We start from the raw sequence: 21,839 nt of genomic DNA, 5'->3' as shown, positions 1-21,839 counted from the left end.
TTGAGGAAGAAAATTCCAAAAACTAAAAATAGATTCGAACCCAAGTATTTAAATGGTTTCTGGAATATAAATTCGAAAATCGTGATTACCCGAAACCAAACCCGAATTTAAAATATAATGCATTATAAGATTGAGACCTCTTTTACTCAATTATACCAGCCCCCACATTTGTAGTTGGAAAAAGTAAACCATAGTTGTAAATTCACAATAAAATAAAAACAAAACAAAATAAATTATAATAAAAAGAAAAAGGAAATAAAAATCAACAACCAGAGAAGACAGAGCTTATATAAGCCATTGTTCTCTCTCTCATTTTCTCAAAAGCTTTTTAATAGTTTTTTTTTTTGAGCACTCATTTTTCAACTTGTTCATTGTCCTCCCACTCTGCCTCTGTTTTTCTTCCAAATAACAGAGGGTCTAGTTGGAATAAGAAAATTATATGCTATGTACATTTCTGCAAATTAGTGTGGGTTTTTGAACCACTTAAGCTCTGCTTTCATTGCTTCTGGTTCAAGCAAAAAACCAACAAAGATTCCATCTCTTTTTCCAATGGATGTACTTTAAATCTAAACAGATCTAGTGGGTTGTTTTCAAAATCTGTTTTTGTTAGTTGTTCTTTGTTCTTTCCTTCTTTTTCCTGTTTTTGTTTCTTTTACAATTTAGTCCTCCCCTGTTTTTTTTTTCCCAAAATGGATCAGTTTCCTTCAACAACTATCTTCCCCGACACAACCGATGATTTGTCGATGCAAATGGCAGTGATTTGGGGCCAAATCAAAGCACCATTGATCGTGCCATTGTTGAAACTCGCCGTCGTGGTTTGTTTGATAATGTCTGTAATACTTTTTATTGAAAGAGTTTATATGGGGATAGTCATTGCTTTGGTCAAACTGTTTGGTCGGAAACCAGACAAAAGGTTTAAATGGGAAGCCATTAAAGATGATGTCGAGTTGGGGAACTCAGCTTATCCTATGGTTCTGGTTCAAATCCCAATGTATAATGAAAGAGAGGTCCTTTTCTTTCCTTTTTTTCATTACAACGCTCAATTTAGTGATTTACATATATGTGTATCTATGTGTGTATATATATATATTGAAATTCGGTAATAATTTAGGTTTATCAACTGTCCATTGGAGCTGCATGTGGCCTCTCATGGCCTTCTGATCGGATCGTTATTCAAGTCCTTGATGACTCAACTGACCCAACAATTAAGGTAAAGATATAAAAACGGGTTTAATTACGGTTTTAGTCCCTCTATTATGCTTGAAATTTGTAATTTAATCCATCTATTTTAAGGTATAGTTTGGTTTTTGACTCCTTTTAGATCAAAGATCAAACTTGTCATTTTTGTTTAAAATTTGATTCATTTTCACTATTAAAAGCTGGTCATTATATGTAAATTAGGTCAGTTTTTAATAGTAGAAATGGATGAAGCTTTTTTATCCAACATTGGATGACTAATTTACCTAATTTTTTTTAGTAAAGAGTGCAAAATGCAATATGAGTTCAATTACAAGGGCTTTCATGGTACTTTTACCGTTGGTGTCTGTAAATCTCAAATTTGAACATAATAGAGGGATTAGAACTACAATTAGACCTTGAAAACACAAAATTTTGTTGTATTGGTGCATTGATTTATGTTAATTGGTATGAAAACTTGAAGGATATGGTGGAATTAGAGTGTCAAAGATGGGCAAGCAAAGGGATCAACATCAAGTATGAAATAAGGGACAATAGGAATGGATACAAAGCAGGGGCTTTAAAAGAAGGCATGAAACACAGTTATGTGAAACACTGTGACTATGTTGTCATTTTCGATGCTGATTTCCAGCCCGAACCTGATTTCCTTTGGCGAACCATTCCTTTCCTCGTTCACAACCCTGAATTAGCTTTGGTTCAAGCTCGTTGGAAATTCGGTAAATTTCTTTCACAAGTGTCTTAACATTTTAATCTTTTGTAGTTTACTCCTTTTTAAAAATAAAAAAGGGGTAAACTATGGTAGATGTCACTCAATTATGATGTTTTTTTTTGTTATTCAACTATAAAAAGTTACAAAATGGTCTTTTAATTATTCAATTTTATTTTTTTGGTCACCAATTGTTAACATAAAAATAGAAATGCCAAAAAATTCAAAATAATTAGGTGACAAAAAAAAGATGAAATTGAATAGTTTAGTGATCATTTTATAGTTTTTCATAGCTAGGTGGCCAAAAAGGAAAAAAAAATCATAGTTTGAGTGACTATACCTAACTAAAAAATGAAAAAGCCATTAGGTTAATATATGCCAGAAGTCCCTGTAGTCTTCCCAAATTTTGAATTTTAATCCCTTTAGTTTTATTTATAGGAATTCAGTCTCTTTCCTATTTTTGTGAGTAATTATTATTATTCCAAAATGTCACACTAATAAATTTTATGAAAAAATTTAACGGTGTTAACAAATATACTTGATTTTTAAAATTTAAAAAGTAGAAGGATTAAATTTTAAATTTAGGAAGATTACATATACGAATGACATATTTTAACCAAAATATTATTATATTTCGAAGCATTGTCGGTGGGTCTATTAGAGTATATGAGGGAAGAAGGTTGGTCCCTAAGCACGTGGATCCATCAACAGTCCTGCCTTTGCTGGCGGAGCAAAGTTTTGGACACGTGCGTTGTTTATATCGGCCAGAAAATGAATTTATATTTAAAAAAAGCTGAAAAAGTAGGTTAAATGTCGGCCTTTCTTCCATGTTATTAATTTAATATTCGATAGTTACATTAAAATCATATATTTAAAATCGAGTTGAATTAAAAAGTGATTAAATCTATTTTATATTATGATTATCAATATCATATCCGTTAAGTCGCTTGATACATACTTTTTGTCATTATCGCTTGATATTTATTTAAAGACAAAAAGTACGATTGAAATTAACAATTTTGTTAATTTTGATCGTATTTTTTATTTTTTGTTTAAATTTTGTCTTGATTAAAATTTTACCGTGCTTCGATTGTTTTAGTGCATTTTGACCTGTCTTAGTTGATAAAATATTTTGATATTTTAAACTAATTTTTAATTTTTTTCTATAAATATATTAGAATATATCTAATTAAAATCTATTTGCATTATTAAATTAATATTAAACTATAATTATATGTAAAATCCCCCCATCCCATATAAAAAAGGGTAAATATTTTAAAAAAGTTTTGTAATTTTCAAAAATTAGAAATTTAGTCTTTCTATTTTTATTTTTAGGAATTTAATCTCTTTGCTTTTCAGATTTTAAAATTCAGGTCTAACTGTTAATACTATTCAATTTTTTTTGTTAAATTCAAGTTAATTACAAAAAAAATTTAATTACATGGCTATCAAGTGAGTAGTTTTTTAAAAATTATAATGTTAATGATTGTACCTGAATTTTAAAACCTAAAAAATAGAGGAACTAAATTCCTAGAAATACAATTACAGGGACTATAGGCACATTTTAACCTTTAAAAAAATTGATAAACAATACCCTGTTTGGAAGCAAGGAAAAAGCACCTAGAAATTATTTTTTTTGGGTGATTTTTCTAGTTATTACCAAATTGATCTATTTGTTAGGTAAATAATTTCATGGGATAATTAGTGTTTTTCTCCTTTTTATATATATATATTTATATATATGTATGTATGTTTGGTGCTAAGGATTGTTGTATACATACCAACAATGGGGACACTCTAGTGGGTTAATCTGACAAGTTTTATCTCTACAAAAAGAGTCCTAAAATTCAATAAAAAATGGACCCAAAATTTGTTTCCTAATTAAGATCTGGGTTTCCTTTTTAGTTGGAAAAGGGTCACTTGTAGATTTTGGATGGTTGATGATGATCTACCCCAGTACCCTTAACACCCATTAAATGTTTGATAAAATGCCCCTTTGAAGGGCATGTTTACACTTTATATTATATGTTTGTTATTTTTGTCTTCTCTCTCATATATATATATATACCCAGCATTTGCATGTGCAAAGCTTTTTTTTGTAAAGTGGTGGACCTTCACCTAGTCATTATCCATGGTGGACTAACCGACATTTTGCCTTTTTATTAATGACAGCTAACAAGGGTAATGTTTTTCTTTATTTACAGTGAATGCAGATGAATGTTTGATGACAAGGATGCAAGAAATGTCATTAGATTACCATTTTACTGTTGAACAAGAAGTGGGGTCTTCCACCTATTCGTTCTTTGGCTTCAATGGTAATGAAGACAAAAAAGAAAAAACCTTTGAATGTGGTTAAAAATGGGGTTAAAATGGTTGAATTTTACTTGTGTAGGAACTGCTGGTGTATGGAGGATTAGTGCTTTGAACGAAGCCGGTGGATGGAAAGATCGAACCACGGTCGAGGACATGGATTTAGCTGTTCGAGCTAGTCTCAAAGGATGGAAATTCCTTTACCTTGGTAGCCTAAAGGTATTGTATTGTCACCCGACAATTCATACCATGTTCGTGTATTTGTGTAGTATGTTAATCGTTTTTTCTTTTTTCCAATAGGTGAAAAATGAATTGCCGAGTACATTGAAAGCGTATCGGTACCAACAGCATCGATGGTCTTGTGGTCCGGCTAACCTTTTCAGGAAAATGGTCATGGAGATCATTAAAAACAAGGTAAAATTGATTCGTGAAACAAGTTATAAGCGCTAGGAATTTGTTGAATCGGTCATTGATTGTTTCGTAATATCGTTGCAGAAAGTTTCGACATGGAAGAAAGTACATGTAATTTACAGCTTCTTTGTGGTCAGAAAGCTTGTTGCCCACATTGTTACATTCATTTTTTACTGTGTTATTTTACCTGCAACTGTACTTGTGCCTGAAGTTGAGGTTCCAAAGTGGGGAGCTGTTTATATTCCTTCTATCATTACCATTCTCAATGCTGTAGGAACTCCGAGGTACGGGTTTTTATCAGTCTACGGGAACTCAAAATCGAATTTCGAGCTCATTTTATAAAAGGGTTCTTGTTAAACTTGCAGGTCATTTCACTTACTGGTTTTTTGGATCCTTTTTGAAAACGTCATGTCGTTGCATCGAACTAAGGCTACCTTCATCGGCTTATTAGAGGCTGGTAGAGTAAACGAATGGATCGTCACTGAGAAACTCGGGGATGCTCACAAGTCTAAAGCAGCTGCAAAAGCACCCCGAAAACCCCGTTTCCGGTTCGGAGAAAGGTATAAAGTCTATCAAATTGAATCTGCTATTACAAGTTTGCAACCTTAACTTGTTATTCAATGCCTTCTCATCTAACAATCGAATGTTGGCAGACTCCATGTGTTAGAGCTAAGCGTCGGAGCTTATCTATTCTTCTGCGGCTGCTACGACGTCGTGTTCGGTAAAAACCATTACTTCATATACCTTTTTGCACAAGCAATCGCCTTCTTCATCATGGGATTCGGATATGTTGGCACCATCGTCCCCAACTCGTAATGCAACTCCTTAAATTAGTCCATAGTGGCCATTATCATCATCGCCGGTGTAATTCTTTTGGCTACTAATGCCATCAACAGGTGATTATGTGGTGATTATAACAACATTTCCTTGCAATTTTTAGCTTTATGTAAAAAAAAAACAAAAATCTAAAAAGGGTTATTCTTTTAAGGTTGAGCATAAGATTTTTTTTTTCGAGTTCGATAACTCGAAAAAAAAAAGTTAGTTATCTTTGTGAATATCCAAGAAAATTAAGGGAAATACAGAAACATATGTTGTAATGGTAATGCATATGCATCATACAGAGAATTATAAGGAGCTAATGGAAGGTTGTTTCTGGGTTTTGACCCCCAAAATAGACAATATAGAGAAGATTTTGGAGTGAATTGTTTGCATTTTTTTTCTATTTGTAGCTTTTTTTCTTCTTTTTTTTTTGTAATTTTCCCATTTATGTTGTGGTTGGGAATTTGTTTGAGAAATGAAATAAAAATAATGAGAAAAGCTTTCATTTTCATATTTGATTCTCTGTTGATCTCTTTGTCTGTTTGTTTTACCTATCAATCTTTGATTTGAGATTGGCTTAGGCTTGCAAGTTGCTTAAATCAAATATCAAGATATTCAAATTTGGTTTGTTTTATAGTTCGAGTTTAGCTCAATAGTGACTAAATTGAATTTGAGTTTTCTTCATATCAAAGTTGAATAATTTACAAGTTTGGGGATTAAGTTAAGAAGATTTTCAATAAAAAATTTCGAGGTGGAATTAAGATCAAGTTTAGTTCTATAACATGTATAGGTTCTGGTCATATCTGTTTTTTTGATACAATATCTAGCCCCTATTCTACTCATAAATGGGAGAATAATGTGCTTTAATGCACTCGAACCCATATTCTCTTGTATTGGCAACAATACGCATGCCAAACAAGTTAAGACTCAATCAACTACTTAAAATGGAAATCTAATAAATGTCGAGTAAGAATATAGGATGAATATGGATAAAAATCTTGGTGTAATTAAATGGGTGTTTATATGAAAGTTGGCAACCACTCACATTTATAAGGGTATCATTAATGATTTGATGAGTGTTAGAAATAAAGTGAAGTGACAAATGAATTTATAATCTCAACAATAAAATCTAGTAATCAATCTCTGGGTTGGTACAATCCCAGCTTTTTCTTTGGTGTTCTACATCATGAAACTAATCACAAACCTTCATTTTTTTTTCTTTTCATGGATGCCCTGCAAATTAAGGAAATTAGGGTCCTTAAACTTTAAAGAAACAGCAACTAAGAGGTATACCGGTGGCATTAGTAAGTTTACATTTTAATTATTTAACTTTAAAAAATTATAAAATGATAAAAAATTAATTAAAAAATTCATTTTAATCAATAGTTGTTAAGTTTTTTTTTTTAATTTGGTCGGTGAGTTTCAAGCGATAGTTCAATTATTGGTGCGGTGAAATAGTACCCACCGACGAGTAAAACAACATACTTCAGATTTAAGCCGATTTGGTGATCAATGTTGGAGATTGAGGAAGAAGAAATCCGTTCGAAATTTAATTTATAAATTCATGACATTCAAAATTAGTTCATGAAAAAAATTAAATTGTAAAAGAGAAGAGACAAGGTCGGAGAAGGGGGAGGCATTGGCCTTGCCCCCTCTCCCCCCCCCCCCCACAAAAAAATTATTTATTAGTCCCTTTAATTTTTAGGAAGTTACAAGTTCATATAATAGTAAAATTGTACTTTGAGCTCCCAAAATTATTTAATTCATTTTTGACCCCCTAAAATATTTTTTTAACTTTGCCCCTGAAAAAAGAGGAGAAAGAACCTATGATTAGTGCTAGTGGTGTGAATAAAAAAGATTATACGAGTGCAATCGGTGGCAGTAAGGAGAAGCTAAGGTTTAAAACAAAGTGGCTATCACTACTTGGCCAATAACTTCCTAAAAAACCTAAAACAAAGTATTAGGTTAACTTAATTCATTAAAGGCACAAAAAAAACCGTTTTTCAAGTGACTTAAATGAAATTTTTTGAATAGTTCAGTGGTCATTTTGTAACTTTTTAAAATTAAGTAATTAAAGTATAAATTTACCAATAGTTCAGTGACCTTAAATGTTTTACTTTTTTTTCCAAAGCTATGGATTCGATTTAGGGTAAAGTACACCCAAGGTCACTAAACTATTAGTAAATTTATATTTTGATCATTGAATTTCAAAAGGTTACAAAATGGTCACTAAACTATTCAAAAGTTTTAATTTAAGTCGATGGGTTGTTAAAATTACTATTGTATAGCCTTCTCTGTTCACACCACCTACACCAATCAAAAGATTTTTTTCCCCTTCTTTTTTACAATTTAGATTTTTCATGAAATAGCTTTAAACGTCATGAATCTGCACATCAAAATCCAAACAACTTTCTTCTTCGATCTTCGACAATGATTGTCAAATCGACTTGGATCTAAGATATGTACTATACCGATCGTCGAATTGTTTCTTAAAGTTTGCTAGCCAAGCTTTAAAAAGAAAAGAACTTAATAGCTCAATGAATTAAATAAAAACTTTCGAACAGTTCAATCACTTAAAAAAAATTCAAATAATCTTATGATCATTTCGTAACTTTTTGAAATTAAGTAGTTAATAATATAAATTTACTAATAAATATAAGTAGTTATCCTTCTATTTACCATTTAGTGAGACCTGGGCTACTACTTATAAGTTATAACAGCCACTATAAAGTGGGGATAAAGGGCTTTCTTTGAAGAACCAAAGGGGATACCTTTACAGGACTCTCATGGGCCTTTCATGGTGAAACCATTGGGGCTTCATCATCTTTAACTAAAGCACTGAAATTGAACCCTACAAAAAGGATTTTTTTTTCTTTAATGGTGTATCAGTGCCAAAAGTCTAACATGGCAGCAAAGCGTGTAACTCTCCTCTCCCAATTATCTTTCACTTCCCAGAAGAAACCCAAACCTCTCTCCACACTGTCCACACAGTCTTCTTCCCAAGCAGCCAACACCAACGAGAAACATGAAACCTTTGTTCTTCATCACCATGAATGCCACCACCATATTCAAGAGCTCACAACTTTACTCCAACAAGGCCAAACTGAAGCTGCTCAAACCCTCACAAAATCACTCCTTTCCTCGAAATCACCATCTGATCTCTTCAATCTCTTCTCTTTCACTTCATATTCTTTGAAACTCAGTTTCTCAAATATTCTCTTTTCTTTATTAGCTCAATCCAAAATGCATAGTGAAGCCATGGAATTATATAAAGCTATAAGGAAAGAAGGTATGCAGCCTTCTATAACTTCACTTAACCTGTTGCTTGATTCTTTGGTATCTTTGAATAAGTTTGATGGAACCCTTAATTTGTTTGAAGAAATTATAGGGTCTGGTTTTAGACCTAATAAATTCATGTATGGTAAAGCTATCCAAGCTGCTGTTAAATTAGGGGACTTGAAAAGGGCTTATGAGTTTTTGGATGATATGAAACAAAAAGGGGTTAATCCAAGTTTGTTTATTTATAATGTGTTGATTAGTGGCCTTTGTAAAGAGAGGAGAATTAGGGAAGCTGAGAAAGGGTTTAGTGAGATTCTTGAGAGGAAATTAGCGCCTAGTTTGGTTACTTATAATACTCTTATTGATGGGTATTGTAAAGTTGGGGATCTAGAGAAGGCTTTTGGTTTGAAAGAGAGGATGGTGAAGGAGAATGTGGAGCCTAACATTGTTACTTTCAATACATTGATTAGTGGTCTTTGTCATGCTCAAAGAATGGAAGAGGCAAAATGGGTTTTAAAGGAAATGGAAGCTCGTGGATTTGTTGGTGATGGGTATACTTTTAGTATTCTTTTTGATGGGTTTTTGAAGAGTGGGAATGGTGAAAGTGCAATGGCTTTGTATGAAGAAATGAAGGGGAAAGGAGTTGGGATCAATAGGTATGCATTGAGTAATTGGTTGAATCATTTGTGTAAGGAAGGGGATTTCGAAAAAGCAGAAGAGGTTTTACAAAACGAGATCGAGAAAGGGTTTGTGCCGAATGAGGTAGTGTTTAATACCATTGTGAAGGGATATTGTCAAATTGGGGATATGAATCGAGCTATTTCAACGGTTGAGCATATGGAGAAATTGGGGTTGAGGCCGGATTATGTTACATTCAATACTTTGATTGGCAAGTTTTTTGAAATGAAAGAGGTGGAGAATGCTGAAGAATGGGTGAAAAAGATGAGAGAGAAGGGTGTTTCGCCTAAAGTCGAGACGTACAATGTTTTTATTAATGGTTACGGGAAAATGAATGTACTCGATAGGTGTTTTGCGGTTTTAGAAGAAATGGAAAGGGATGGGATTAAACCGAATGTTGTAACATATGGTTCACTTGTAAATTGTTTATGCAAGAATGGAATGCTTCTCGAAGCTGAGATAACTTTCAAGGATATGATAAGTAGAGGGGTGTTGCCTAACGTGCTGGTATATAACACGCTTATTGCTGGAAATTGTGCAGCCGGAAACTTGACTGATGCTTTCAAGTACTTTGATGAAATGGTGAAGGGTGAAACAAGACCGACAATCGTAACATACAACACACTTATTAGTGGACTATGCAAGAAGGGAAGGATAACTGAAGCCGAAGCTTTGCTTCCCAAAATCACAAGTAATGGGTGTAGTCCCGATGTCATCACCTACAACACCTTATTATCAGGGTATTCTAATGAAGGAAATGCCGAGAAATGTCTGGATTTGTATGAAAACATGAAGAGTTTGGGCATTAAGCCGACTTTGAATACCTATCATCCTCTCATTAGTGGTTGCAGCAAGAAAGGAATTGAACTTGCTGAGAGACTGTTTCGCGAAATGGAAGAGATGCATTTGACTCCCGATCTACTCACATATAACGTGCTGATTCACTTGTATGCAGAGCACGGAGATGTTCAAAATGCAGTTTCTTTGCATCGAGAGATGATAGACCGTGGAATTTGCCCTGACAAAATGACCTACAATAGCTTGATTTTGGGACAGTTTAAAAACGGAAAGTTGTTAGAAATAAAGGATGTTGTTGATGATATGAAGGCCAAGGGATTGGTTCCTAAAGCTGATACATATACCCTTCTGATTAAGGGATATTGTGAACACAAGGATTTCATCGGTGCATACGTTTGGTATCGGGAAATGTTTGAAAACCATTTCCTTCCACGTTTCACGACTTGTAAGGAACTCGTGATTGGCCTTAAAGAGCAAGGAAAGTCGCAAGAGGCGCAGATTATCTGCTTGGAGATGAAGGCTAAAGGAATGGACAACTGGAACTCCGATGAGGATGTCTCGGAACTTGCCGTGTAAGTAACCGGGAAAAGGAAGGTTCATTTCTATTGAAGGAACACTGCAGAAGCTTATTCAACCCTGACAATTTGATATTCAAAGAAAGATGTAGTTGTTTCATATATATATATGTATAGTTAAACTTTCTTCTAATCTATGTTCATATATATGCGAATCATCATTGCAGCACGTAAAACCCAAATAAGACACAGATTCAAAGGAAAAATATCATTCATTCATCAGAAAGTTCTCAGATTTTGGTCAATTTTATTACAAAAGTAAACTAAAAACTAGCCAAACAAAAGAAGTAGCCGATGTTTATTAATCTCTCGAAAAATCACAGCACTTTGAGAATATCTTCAGCTCCACTGAAAGTAAAAGCACCACCTTCTTCTAAATTAAGAAGCTTAACGACACCATCTTCAGCCAAGAGAGCATACCTTCTAGAACGAACACCAAGTCCAACAGGCTTATCGGTCAAATCCAATTCACACCCAATTTTCTTAGTGAATTCCCCATTACCATCCGATAACAGAAGGACTTCATCTTTGATACCCAGATTTTCCTTCCAAGCTCGCATCACAAACGCATCGTTCACCGAAACACAGGCGATGGTGTTAACCCCTTTGGCTTTGAGTTCCCCAGATTTCTCAACGAACCCAGGGAGGTGTTTTTGGGAACAAGTGGGGGTAAAAGCACCGGGGACAGCGAAGATGACGGTTTTTTTGCCGGCGGTGAGGGAAGAGATCGTCGTGGTTTGGAGTTCACCATCGGAATCGAAGTAGGAGAGTGTTGCGTCAGGAAGCTTATCTCCGACGGAGATAGCAGCGGAGATTTGGGTTGTTTTGGTGGAAAAGGAAATGGGTTTTGAAACGCGGCGGCGGTGGAGGTTGAAGGGAAGGGGAGAAACGGAGGAGAGCTTTAAAGGAAGGGATTTAGAGGAAAGCTTGGTGGTGCTGGATAATGAAATGGCAGCGGCCGGTGAGAGGAATCTTGAGAGGGTTAAGGAAGTTGCTGCCATTGTTAAAAAATCAATGGAAATGGTGAAAGAAATGAAGGGCAGAGATTAATAAAAGAGAGTGAGGCGTGGGGTTTGGCCTTAGAGAGCTTTGTTAGGTTATGGTTTTGAAGGGCGTAAAGAACAATGTCAGGTGAGAGTGAAAACAGATTATCTCTTTTTGGAGTTTTTATATGTTGGGAGGCTTGCTTTTCATTCAACCATATATAATTTGGTCCCTAAACGTTTGATGATAATGTTTTTGTTTTCCTTTTGGTTAAAATATGTTTGCTACTCTCTCTATTTTTATAGAATTTGAGATTTAGTCCTTGTATTCTAAAATTTCAATTGTTTTGACTTAAAAAATCTTAGTCCAATAAATCTCGTATGTTGGTCTGATGATCAGGGTATTTGTCATTCCAAGTGTGACTTAGTTTTGAGTCGCATTGTTGTTAGGGCTTTACCCTCCTCTTGTAATTCACTAAAAAAAAAAAGTCTTAGTTCAATTTGACGTATTGATTAAGTTGTCTTCATGTGATGTATGATAAAAGGAAAATAAACATGTTGAGTTAACAATTTTTAATAGAAACTACTAATGGCGATAAATATTGGATTAAGAATTTTAAATTGAAAGAGTAAGATGATTGAATTTTTAGCTTCTAAAGAAAAATGACTAAATCTCAAGTTATATAAAAGTATAATGACTACACATGTTCATGGGTCGGGCTACCTGTCCAAAAATTTAGGAGAGTTCGGGAGAAAAAATTAGACATGTTTTAAATTATGGGTTAAGCTGAAGCTTGAACATTCAATGCTTGAGCCCAACTTAACCCATTTTTTTAAAGTTTGCAATCTTTTATATTATGTTATTTTTATATACTGTGTAATTTATAACACATAAAAAATAAATCTATAATATAAACATTAAAAAATGTTAAGATGGCTATATATAAAATTTTTATAAATAAAAAATATTAAATTAAAAATAATATAAAAATATGGACAACCCTAAATTCATAATAAATATAAATTAAAAATAATATAAATATAAGCTTGTATTTTAAGCTGTGTCAACCCTAAAATGAACTTGAATTAGTTTTTTTTTTTAAAAAAAGCAAGCTTGAGCGAAAATTTAAGCTTGTATTTTAAGATGGACTGAGATTGAATAAACATAAAGTGTTTTAATATAATACTTAAGCTCGGTCCAACCCATAAACGCCTAACACAGACAAATAACATATTTTAATGTATTATTTTCTTTGGGATGAATTGTGTTAGTGTAAAATAAATGTTGTATAATATTTACATAAACACAATAAATTATTAATTGATATAAATACTAGATTATGACAAACTATCATTTTTTTGAATAATATATTTATTTTATAAATTTTTTCATGAAAAAACAAAATCAAACTTTGTTTGGAATGGTGAATTTAAAAATATTTATATATTTATTTATATATAATGTATTGGGTTGAAATATAAAAATATAAGAAGACAAACTAGGGCGAATAAATGGGGCAGGCACTAGGCATGACCCATTAAAATGGAAAATTGTTGTGTTAGTCTCTTAAATTTTATAAAATCCTAGGTTAATATACAACAAAATTATAGTTTGGCCTCCCAAAATGCTACAATTTCAAATTAGTAAAACTATAAATATATGAGCCAATAAAAGGTAAAATTAGCTCTTACAAAAAGAAAATAATCACTTGGCACGTAGTACAAATGATAAATAAATAATTACAAACTAATACACAAATGTCATGTTTACAGAATTATCTCAAAAAAGAGAAAAATAAACTGACAATAACTACAACATTGAAATAATTCAGATATAAACTAGAGATACATTGACTTGATCAAACTACTGAAGTTTGCATCTTAACCTGACCACCATCAAATCAAGTTGAGCTGTTGGGGTTTTTCTATAAAAAATAATAAGAAAAAGACTTGGGCTATGATTTATAAGTTAAAAAAAAATTAAGTGTTGAAAAAACAAGTATTGAAAAATTAAGTGTTGAATTTAAGTTATAAAATTTATTTAGTGTATTACTTAAAATTAAATACTAATTACAATTAGACTGTTAGATAAAGGTAATATAATCTTAAGTGAAATAGAATAAAATAAAAAAATAATTAAGAAAATTCTTTATTGAGTGATAAGTAGGTATCTATCTAATTATCATTTTCCATATTTTTTTTTTGAAAAAAATAATCTATCTAATAAATTTAGCTATAGGTTATCAAACGTGTTGAACATATTAATTTTCAGTTAATTGAATTTTTTCAACATTTTGTCAAACATAATCTTAGTTAGAGTTTTAATATGTAACTAGATTATTATAAACCTATAACATGGGTGAAATCCTTTTATGTAATAATCATAAAAAAAATCAACATAAAAATCAAATGTAGTTTTGGTTGAAATGGTAAAATCGAAACAATGAATATTACGATGTTTTAGGTTCAAATCTTATCATGTGTATGTAATTTTTTAGATTATTATATAAAAATAAGAAAAGACAAAAGTATCCTCAAAAAAATTATTGCTCGATAAAAATGATGACTTTTTAATAATTACATAACTGAGTTGAAACACGGTTAATTATTAATACAAACTCAATCAAACTCTTAACTAATAGCAGTGGCAAAGCCGTGGGGTAAAAAATTTCATTTAGGCTATTTTATAATTTATAAAATTTTATATTAATAAAATTGTACTTTACCTCCCAAAAATGATAAAATTTTAATTCACTCCTTTAAAAATTATAAATATATAAATTATTAAAACCGTGAAATTACATTTTTACTAAATATATAATTTAATTTCGGCCCTATAAATTTTTGTAAACATAGATGAAACACTTTAATATGAATGGTCAATTTATGTTTCTAACCTCTCTATTATTTTTAAATTTGATATTTTATCCTTTTACTTTAATCTAGTATTATTTATAATGTTATTAATTTGTTAACACAAATATTTATTCTCGTTAATATGCTTCCGTGGAATATTTTAGGATTTTCTTTTATTTTTCACTTTAAATTTTGGATTTATTTTTAAAAAAATTTCAAGACTTGAAAGGACAAAAAGAAGAAGTGAAATTCCATTTTAACAACTTTAACGAGAATAATTAATCGTGTCAACAACTTGAATTAATTAATCATGAAATGAAAGTAGAGACTTGTTTTTAGGAAAAAGAGCAATTGAGTTGGAATCTTTCAAAAGGAATATGCTTTCAAGGTGCCAACAAACTATTAGTATTAGTCAATCCGATGGTGTCATGTGATTGTTTCTCAAGTTATCAGTTGGTAAACATAAATTTAAAAAATTCAAAATGTATAAATTAAAAATTTTATATTTATATTTTTCATATGGTGTTTTGATAGGCTGTCACGTGGTACCACCGACGAATTAATGATATTAATATGGTGGCATCAAAGTGGTTGACGAAATACAAGTTTAGGGACCAACTTAATTACAAATAGGTAAGTTCAAGGGCGAAATTTTATATTATCCCGATTTCAAAATATGTGGAAATAATTTTTTTCCTTTCTCTCTGATAATTATAAAGTTTTGGGTAATTTTCAGATTTCATCATTTATGTATGGTTTGGGTTATGTTTTGATCATCGAATCTTAAAATGTTATGATATACTGCTAATTTTATCTATTTGTCAACAATTAACTATCGTTAACAACATAACAATAAACTAATGCTGCACGTTATATCATTATTTAATATGAAAATTTTAGTTTAAATTACACAATTAGTTCCTTTTTACTTTTTCTTGTCGAGCAATTTAACTCGTCTCCTTGGCCCATAGTTTGTCTTTGTCATTAACATTGTCATAACCAATATATTTACCTATAATAAGAATTATCTATTGGGAAGAAAACTCACATTTGAACCGATAAAATTATTGAGAAGTGTAGTCATGAATTTTAAAAAGATTAATTTTTATAAATTTTAGAACAAAATATGAATAAAATTGATGTAAATTAAAGAGTTAAACGTAACTTTATTTTAATTTATAATACTTGTTTCGATATAAAAAATAGATATGTTTCTAAACTCAAATTCAAATTTAAATTTAGGTATAAAAGAGTAAATATACAAATTGGTACCTAAATTTAATTTTGAGGTTCAAATTGATACTTAAAAGATTTTTTTTAGGTTTAATTAGGTATCTAAATTTGATCTCAAGGTTCAATTTGATACTTTTTTTGTTCAATTAAGTACTTAAACTTCGCTTTTTGATACCTAATTAAACCAAAAAAACTTTAAATATCAAATTAAACCTTAAAATCACATTCAAAAATGCATATTTACCAATCATAAAACTAAAGGCTCTTTTGGATGAACATTTACCTCCAGTACAATGCATTTAGTTTTCTTTTTATCTCACATTACAGTATCATTATAATATCTAGTTTCATTACTATAGCTGTTTTTACACTAACTATAGATAAAAATATCACCCATCCAAAGGGCCTAAATTCTCGAATCAACCTCAAATCGCAACTAATAATGATGTCTAGTCTCCATTCTCCCCCTAATGGTATACTAATTACTAAAACCATCAAAGGTACTTTAGACCACCGAATACCATGGGCATGCATCCACCGGAACGACCACCCCATGAAAAAAAGTACTTAAAAAGTCGTGCTCCTCGCCTTTGTTTTCCGCTTTTTTTTCCTCATCCTTCTAGACACACCAATAAAATAAAATCAAACGGCACCTTCCTTTTCCTTTAATATCAACGGTTCTCATTCACTTATTCTCCTCTTTATAAACCACATTTCACTTCCACCTGCTTGCTTACCTATTTGTTGCGATAATCTCGAAGCTTCCCTTTCCGTTTTAGATCTCAAAATTCAAAAGGCTCTCTTTTTCATCTCATGGCTGCTACTATTGTCTCCGTCAAAGCTAGGCAGATCTTCGACAGCCGTGGAAATCCTACGGTTGAGGTTCGTTTCTCAGCTCCTCATCTTGCTCTATTCGTTTGTTCTTGTTTATTCTGTTTTCTATGCTTTGTTGTGTTATCGATCTGTGATGTATAGTATTATAGCATCACCGTTACTCATTTACGGATTGATTATTTCTCGATCTGTTTTGCTTATTGATATTTACGACTCGGTGAGTCGAATCGGTCGAGTAGCTGTGTTTTTGTCTTCTTCTTTTTTTTTTGCTATTTCTCCATCTGATTTCGTAGAGTAAACGCTGTTCCTGTAGTTATTCAGTTATTTTGAGTGTTCTAATTTTTGAAAAAAAATTAATTCGATCTTAATGGATTTGACTGAATGTGATAGGTTGATGTGGAAACATCGAACGGTATAAAGGCTAGGGCCGCAGTTCCTAGCGGTGCATCCACTGGTACGTTTAATTTATTTGTTAATTAATATCTAAACAATTGATTTCTACTTTTTTTTTAATTATTTGTTTTGTTTTGTTTTAGGAATTTACGAGGCTCTTGAGTTGAGAGATGGAGGTTCCGATTACCTCGGTAAAGGTGTATCGAAGGTCAGTTATCCTATTATCTATTGTTTTTGCTGGTATTAATTTATTTTTATTAACAATTTGTTGCTCTTGTAAAATGTAGGCTGTTGCTAATGTTAACACAATCATCGGCCCTGCATTGATTGGAAAGGTTTGTCCGTAACCTGGAATTTCTCTTATGTTCATGAACTGATGATATTATTTTAATGAACTTTCAGTATGTAGTTCTGTTTGGTTGTTATTTTTGCGACTATTTGATTTTTTTTGAGAGTACGACAATATGTCATGCATTAGTAATTAAATAAATTGGGCACTAGTAGTTATGGGGAACTTGAGGTAATTAGTCGTGCTATATTTCTAACTGAAATGTTTTCTTTTCAATTTATTTCTATAGGACCCAACCGAGCAGACTGCAATTGACAATTTCATGGTTCAACAACTGGATGGAACCCAAAATGAGTGGGGTTGGTGCAAACAAAAGGTAACCTTTTCGATTTCTTATTTATTGTCTTTCGAATGATTTTTGTTCCGAGGCTTCTTATCCTTGATGCTATGTCTGTTTTTCTACTGTTTTTATTCAGCTCGGTGCAAATGCCATTCTTGCCGTGTCCCTTGCTGTTTGCAAAGCTGGAGCTGAAGTCAAGAAACTTCCCCTTTACAAGGTAGATTTTGGCTTATTGGACTTGTGGTTTTTTTCGGTTCATGTCATCTAAACTGGCTTTTCAATGCAGCACATTGCTAACCTTGCTGGTAACAGCAAGTTGGTTCTTCCTGTCCCTGCTTTCAATGTCATCAACGGTGGTTCACATGCAGGAAACAAATTGGCTATGCAGGTATGGATCTTGATATTCCTTTGTGCTTTGTTTGGGATTTGGATTTCATTTATAATGTAAGTGGTAAGAATGAAATGCAGGCATCATGGGCTTTTCAAAACATGGATTTTCTTAGGCATTGAACAAATGTTTGGATTTGTGAAAAATCATGAATGTTACATTTTTAAATGTTTTACCTTAATATATATTATTTTTTACTTCCAAATCCAAATTCTAAAATCAAGTTCTCAAATGCTATCTTATGGTTTTCTTAACTTAGCTCATATCTTGGTATTGATGTTCTCATGCATTTGTGTCTGCAGGAGTTCATGATTCTTCCTGTAGGAGCATCATCCTTTAAGGAGGCCATGAAAATGGGTGTTGAAGTCTATCACCATTTGAAGTCTGTGATTAAGAAGAAGTATGGTCAAGATGCAACCAATGTCGGTGATGAAGGTGGCTTTGCTCCTAATATCCAGGTCAATCCTCAATCATGAGATCCCGTGATCACTTCGTTTATACACGTTAAATGTTGATTACCTTGAATGACTAGTTATTGATGTCTTTTCTTTGTGTAATTTCAGGAGAACAAGGAAGGACTTGAATTGTTGAATACAGCCATTGCTAAAGCTGGTTACACTGGCAAAGTTAGTGCCCCTTCGTAGTAACCTTCATAAATACTCCCTTTTCTGGACGCAAGGAAATGGCTAATTGAATTTGAATATTCATTATTCTAGGTTGTTATTGGAATGGATGTTGCCGCGTCTGAATTTTATGGAACAGATAAAACTTACGACCTGAACTTCAAAGAAGAGGTGACCTTTGTCACAACTCAAAATCATTATACCTATGATTACTCATCATATGTGTTATACTAACTTCTTTTGCTCTTATATATTTCCGTTTGGCTCGTAAAGAACAATGACGGTAAACAAAAGATCTCAGGAGATGCTTTGAAAGATTTATACAAGTCATTCGTAGCCGAGTATCCAATTGTGTCAATCGAAGATCCATTTGACCAAGATGATTGGGAGCACTACTCCAAACTAACCAAGGAAATCGGAGAAAAAGTTCAGATTGTAGGAGATGATCTTTTGGTCACCAACCCAAAGGTTAGAATTTCCTTTTTTTTTTTCAAGAAAGACTGTATCGCAAACTGACATTTGTATTCCATTTAATCTTTGCAGAGGGTTGCGAAGGCTATTGCCGAAAAAACTTGTAATGCCCTTCTTCTCAAGGTAACAATGGATTCTTCTTTTAGAAGGTCATTCTTTTATTTGTTATGGACGATGCCTTGGATATTAATCTGAGTTCTTTCTTGGTATGACTGAAACAGGTCAATCAAATTGGATCTGTTACCGAAAGTATCGAAGCTGTGAAAATGTCCAAGCAAGCTGGATGGGGTGTGATGGCCAGCCACCGCAGGTTCGAAAGCTAAAACTATTGATTTGATTTGCAAAATGGAAGTTTCAATTTACTCACGGAATATTTTGATTCTGTTCTTGCAGTGGTGAAACGGAGGATACTTTTATTGCTGATCTTTCAGTCGGTTTGGCCACGGTAAATAATATTACTATCTTAAATCTGAATCGAAAATCTTCATTGTTGCAAATGTTTTGACGTGTTCATGTTTTTCTTTTTAACCAGGGCCAAATTAAGACCGGAGCTCCATGCAGGTCTGAGCGTTTAGCCAAGTACAATCAGGTTCATATCCCAACCTTTAAACATAGTTTCTAGTTGCCATTAGCCATCAACATCCTTTCGAAAGAAGAGAATTATACCTGTTTTTGTCTGATCATGTTCTCTGTATTCCAGCTTCTGCGAATTGAGGAGGAGCTTGGTGCGGAAGCTGTCTATGCTGGAGCCAGCTTCCGTGCTCCAGTTGCACCCTATTAAGATGCTTGTTTAGATGATAATTTGCTGAGACTGGATGCGTGCGGCAGAGCTTCAGTGGTTTATTGTGACCCTAAAACATGTTTCAATAATTTTGATAGCAATTTTGTACTTGTTCAGAATTATATCAATCTCCGTGTTATTTTTGTTGGACTTTGCCTGCATATATGCTCGCTATTTTCATAAATATTTGATGCTTGAAATCAAGACCTTTTACCTAGTAATTCTAGGGAGACGTCGGAGACTGGAATGTAGTTCATTAGTGAAAATTAACATGAAAATTTAGAGATACCAGAAATAAAGGATTAAAACACAAACGAGTTGCGGATAGAAAAATTAGAAAATATTTTCCACTTGAGAAAACTAGGTATAAAATTTTCAAAAGAAAAAAACAGGAGACCGCCTCGAATAATCTATCTGTATGGGATTGTTTAATTATTTTGATTTAAAGTTCAAGAGAACTCAAATACGATAAAAAAAAAGTTAAAATGAACTGAAACATAATTAAAAACGAAAATCAAAATTTCTTTTTTCCTTTCGTTGGTTCTTTGGTTTTTTTTTCAATTTTCGGGGTTTTAGAGATTTGAATTGGTTTTCTAGTTTTCAAATTCAAGCTATATGATTGAATGGTGGAACCATTCAATTCAGTCAAACTTTTACAAAGCTAGAAAATGGTTATTTCAATTTTGAATCTAAAAGGTAATGAGACACACAAATACTGAAAAATAGCGTAACAAGGAACAAATAAAACCTTAAAATTTAAACAAACCAAATCCCTCGCATCTTGAGAGGCAATTTCTCTCCACCCTTTTTGGTAATCCTATTTTGGCTGCCCTAATCTCATTTAAGACATTAATGTGAGATCTTGTCGGTAATAATATACTTGTTGTCATTCATTTTAAAAAATATCTTGAAGCTTTTTGTATTATTAATTCTTTTAAAAAATATAAAATTACAAAAAAAAATGTACGTTGAAAATGAATTGTGAAAAAAATCGAAGTCTTTTTATATTATTATTTTGAAATTATAATAAAATATAAAATTATTAAAAAATGAACCTCCAGATTGAATTTAGACAAATAATATTCGACTTCATCTACGTTTGGACATTGCTTGTCCAAATTCATCATGCAAGTGAAATAAAAAAGAAAACATATTTTTATATTTTTATTTTTAAAATTCTACAAATTATATAAAAAATATTTTTTTAATTTTTTTAAGACACATGTTGATATTTTATTGGCTCTCAGTAAAAAAAGTTAACGGCATCAACCAAGTATCTAAAAAAATTATTCATTTGGTTCAAATTCAGATATCAATTAATATTTACAAAAAAATTTAAATACCAACTAAGTACAAGATGCCAAGTTTAATGACTAAAATGTACAATAACCTTATAGTAAAGTGTGGTTATGTTCTCATGTATATGACAAAAAAATTTAAAAAATTAAAAACAATAATAACAATAATTCTTCTCTTTAGAATTTTATGATTTTTTCTTGAACTTTTTATTTAGTTATAATATCAAAAAAAATTCTATAATTTGAGGTAAAAAATTATGAATTTTAAGGTTTTTTTTAATTAAGATATTTTTACACTTATAAATTCTTTAAATTATTGTTAAGAAACATTCTAAAAGTATCACAATGATATTTTTAATCCATTTGACTTAACATGCCATGTTATCATAAAATATAACAATCCAATAATGTTAATAACTATTACATAATTTTTAAAAATTGAGTGACTAAAATGTAATTTTAGTTAAAGTTTAATAACAATTGATGGAATTTACCCTAACAGAATGCATTAATTACATCAGATCACATGCAGGCAAAACAATACTAAACTTCATCCAACATCAACATATATGTCAAA

At 31.9% G+C, this 21,839-nt stretch overlaps 4 protein-coding genes across 4 annotated transcripts; 3 read left to right on the top strand and 1 right to left on the bottom strand.

Annotated features, from left to right (window-relative positions):
* Positions 1–291: 291 nt before the first annotated feature.
* LOC107905352 (glucomannan 4-beta-mannosyltransferase 9) lies at positions 292–5,826 on the top strand. The gene is made up of 9 exons (XM_016831998.2): positions 292–1,007; positions 1,112–1,210; positions 1,661–1,913; positions 4,108–4,218; positions 4,296–4,432; positions 4,514–4,627; positions 4,709–4,908; positions 4,990–5,184; positions 5,278–5,826. Exons 1-9 carry the CDS (start codon positions 690–692, stop codon positions 5,438–5,440), a joined length of 1,590 nt encoding a protein of 529 aa, XP_016687487.2. The 5' UTR covers positions 292–689; the 3' UTR covers positions 5,441–5,826.
* Positions 5,827–8,308: 2,482 nt separating this feature from the next.
* LOC121214029 (pentatricopeptide repeat-containing protein At5g12100, mitochondrial) lies at positions 8,309–10,906 on the top strand. Its single transcript, XM_041087635.1, has one exon. The coding sequence runs from the start codon at positions 8,321–8,323 to the stop codon at positions 10,772–10,774; it is 2,454 nt and encodes an 817-aa protein (XP_040943569.1). The 5' UTR covers positions 8,309–8,320; the 3' UTR covers positions 10,775–10,906.
* A 60-nt stretch (positions 10,907–10,966) lies between these two features.
* Positions 10,967–11,774, bottom strand: LOC121214030 (peroxiredoxin-2E, chloroplastic). Its single transcript, XM_041087636.1, has one exon. It carries the CDS (start codon positions 11,772–11,774, stop codon positions 11,091–11,093), a length of 684 nt encoding a protein of 227 aa, XP_040943570.1. The 3' UTR covers positions 10,967–11,090.
* A 4,498-nt stretch (positions 11,775–16,272) lies between these two features.
* LOC107905355 (enolase) lies at positions 16,273–20,114 on the top strand. Its single transcript, XM_016832001.2, has 16 exons — positions 16,273–16,727; positions 17,070–17,133; positions 17,216–17,280; positions 17,360–17,407; positions 17,651–17,737; positions 17,838–17,918; positions 17,988–18,089; positions 18,392–18,547; positions 18,653–18,715; positions 18,806–18,883; positions 18,986–19,180; positions 19,256–19,306; positions 19,405–19,493; positions 19,577–19,628; positions 19,716–19,772; positions 19,884–20,114. The coding sequence occupies exons 1-16, from the start codon at positions 16,659–16,661 to the stop codon at positions 19,962–19,964; spliced, it is 1,338 nt and encodes a 445-aa protein (XP_016687490.1). The 5' UTR covers positions 16,273–16,658; the 3' UTR covers positions 19,965–20,114.
* Positions 20,115–21,839: the final 1,725 nt, after the last annotated feature.

The sequence above is a fragment of the Gossypium hirsutum genome, chromosome D01, assembly GCF_007990345.1.
Source record: "Gossypium hirsutum isolate 1008001.06 chromosome D01, Gossypium_hirsutum_v2.1, whole genome shotgun sequence".
NCBI classification, from domain to species: domain Eukaryota; kingdom Viridiplantae; phylum Streptophyta; class Magnoliopsida; order Malvales; family Malvaceae; genus Gossypium; species Gossypium hirsutum.
Note: the sequence above shows the minus strand (reverse complement) of the source record. Positions and strands in the feature narration are given on the sequence as shown.

Bases quoted from the DNA above. Each gene is read 5' to 3' on its own strand.
- LOC121214029 (XM_041087635.1), top strand. From the start codon at position 8,321: ATGGTGTATCAGTGCCAAAAGTCTAACATGGCAGCAAAGCGTGTAACT.
- LOC107905355 (XM_016832001.2), top strand. From the start codon at position 16,659: ATGGCTGCTACTATTGTCTCCGTCAAAGCTAGGCAGATCTTCGACAGC. The intron at 17,281-17,359 runs GTCAGTTATCCT...TGTAAAATGTAG, and splicing joins TCGGTAAAGGTGTATCGAAG to GCTGTTGCTAATGTTAACAC. The intron at 19,494-19,576 runs GTTCGAAAGCTA...CTGTTCTTGCAG, and splicing joins GTGATGGCCAGCCACCGCAG to TGGTGAAACGGAGGATACTT.
- LOC107905352 (XM_016831998.2), top strand. From the start codon at position 690: ATGGATCAGTTTCCTTCAACAACTATCTTCCCCGACACAACCGATGAT. The intron at 1,008-1,111 runs GTCCTTTTCTTT...GTAATAATTTAG, and splicing joins CAATGTATAATGAAAGAGAG to GTTTATCAACTGTCCATTGG. The intron at 4,219-4,295 runs GTAATGAAGACA...TTACTTGTGTAG, and splicing joins TTCGTTCTTTGGCTTCAATG to GAACTGCTGGTGTATGGAGG.
- LOC121214030 (XM_041087636.1), bottom strand. From the start codon at position 11,774: ATGGCAGCAACTTCCTTAACCCTCTCAAGATTCCTCTCACCGGCCGCT.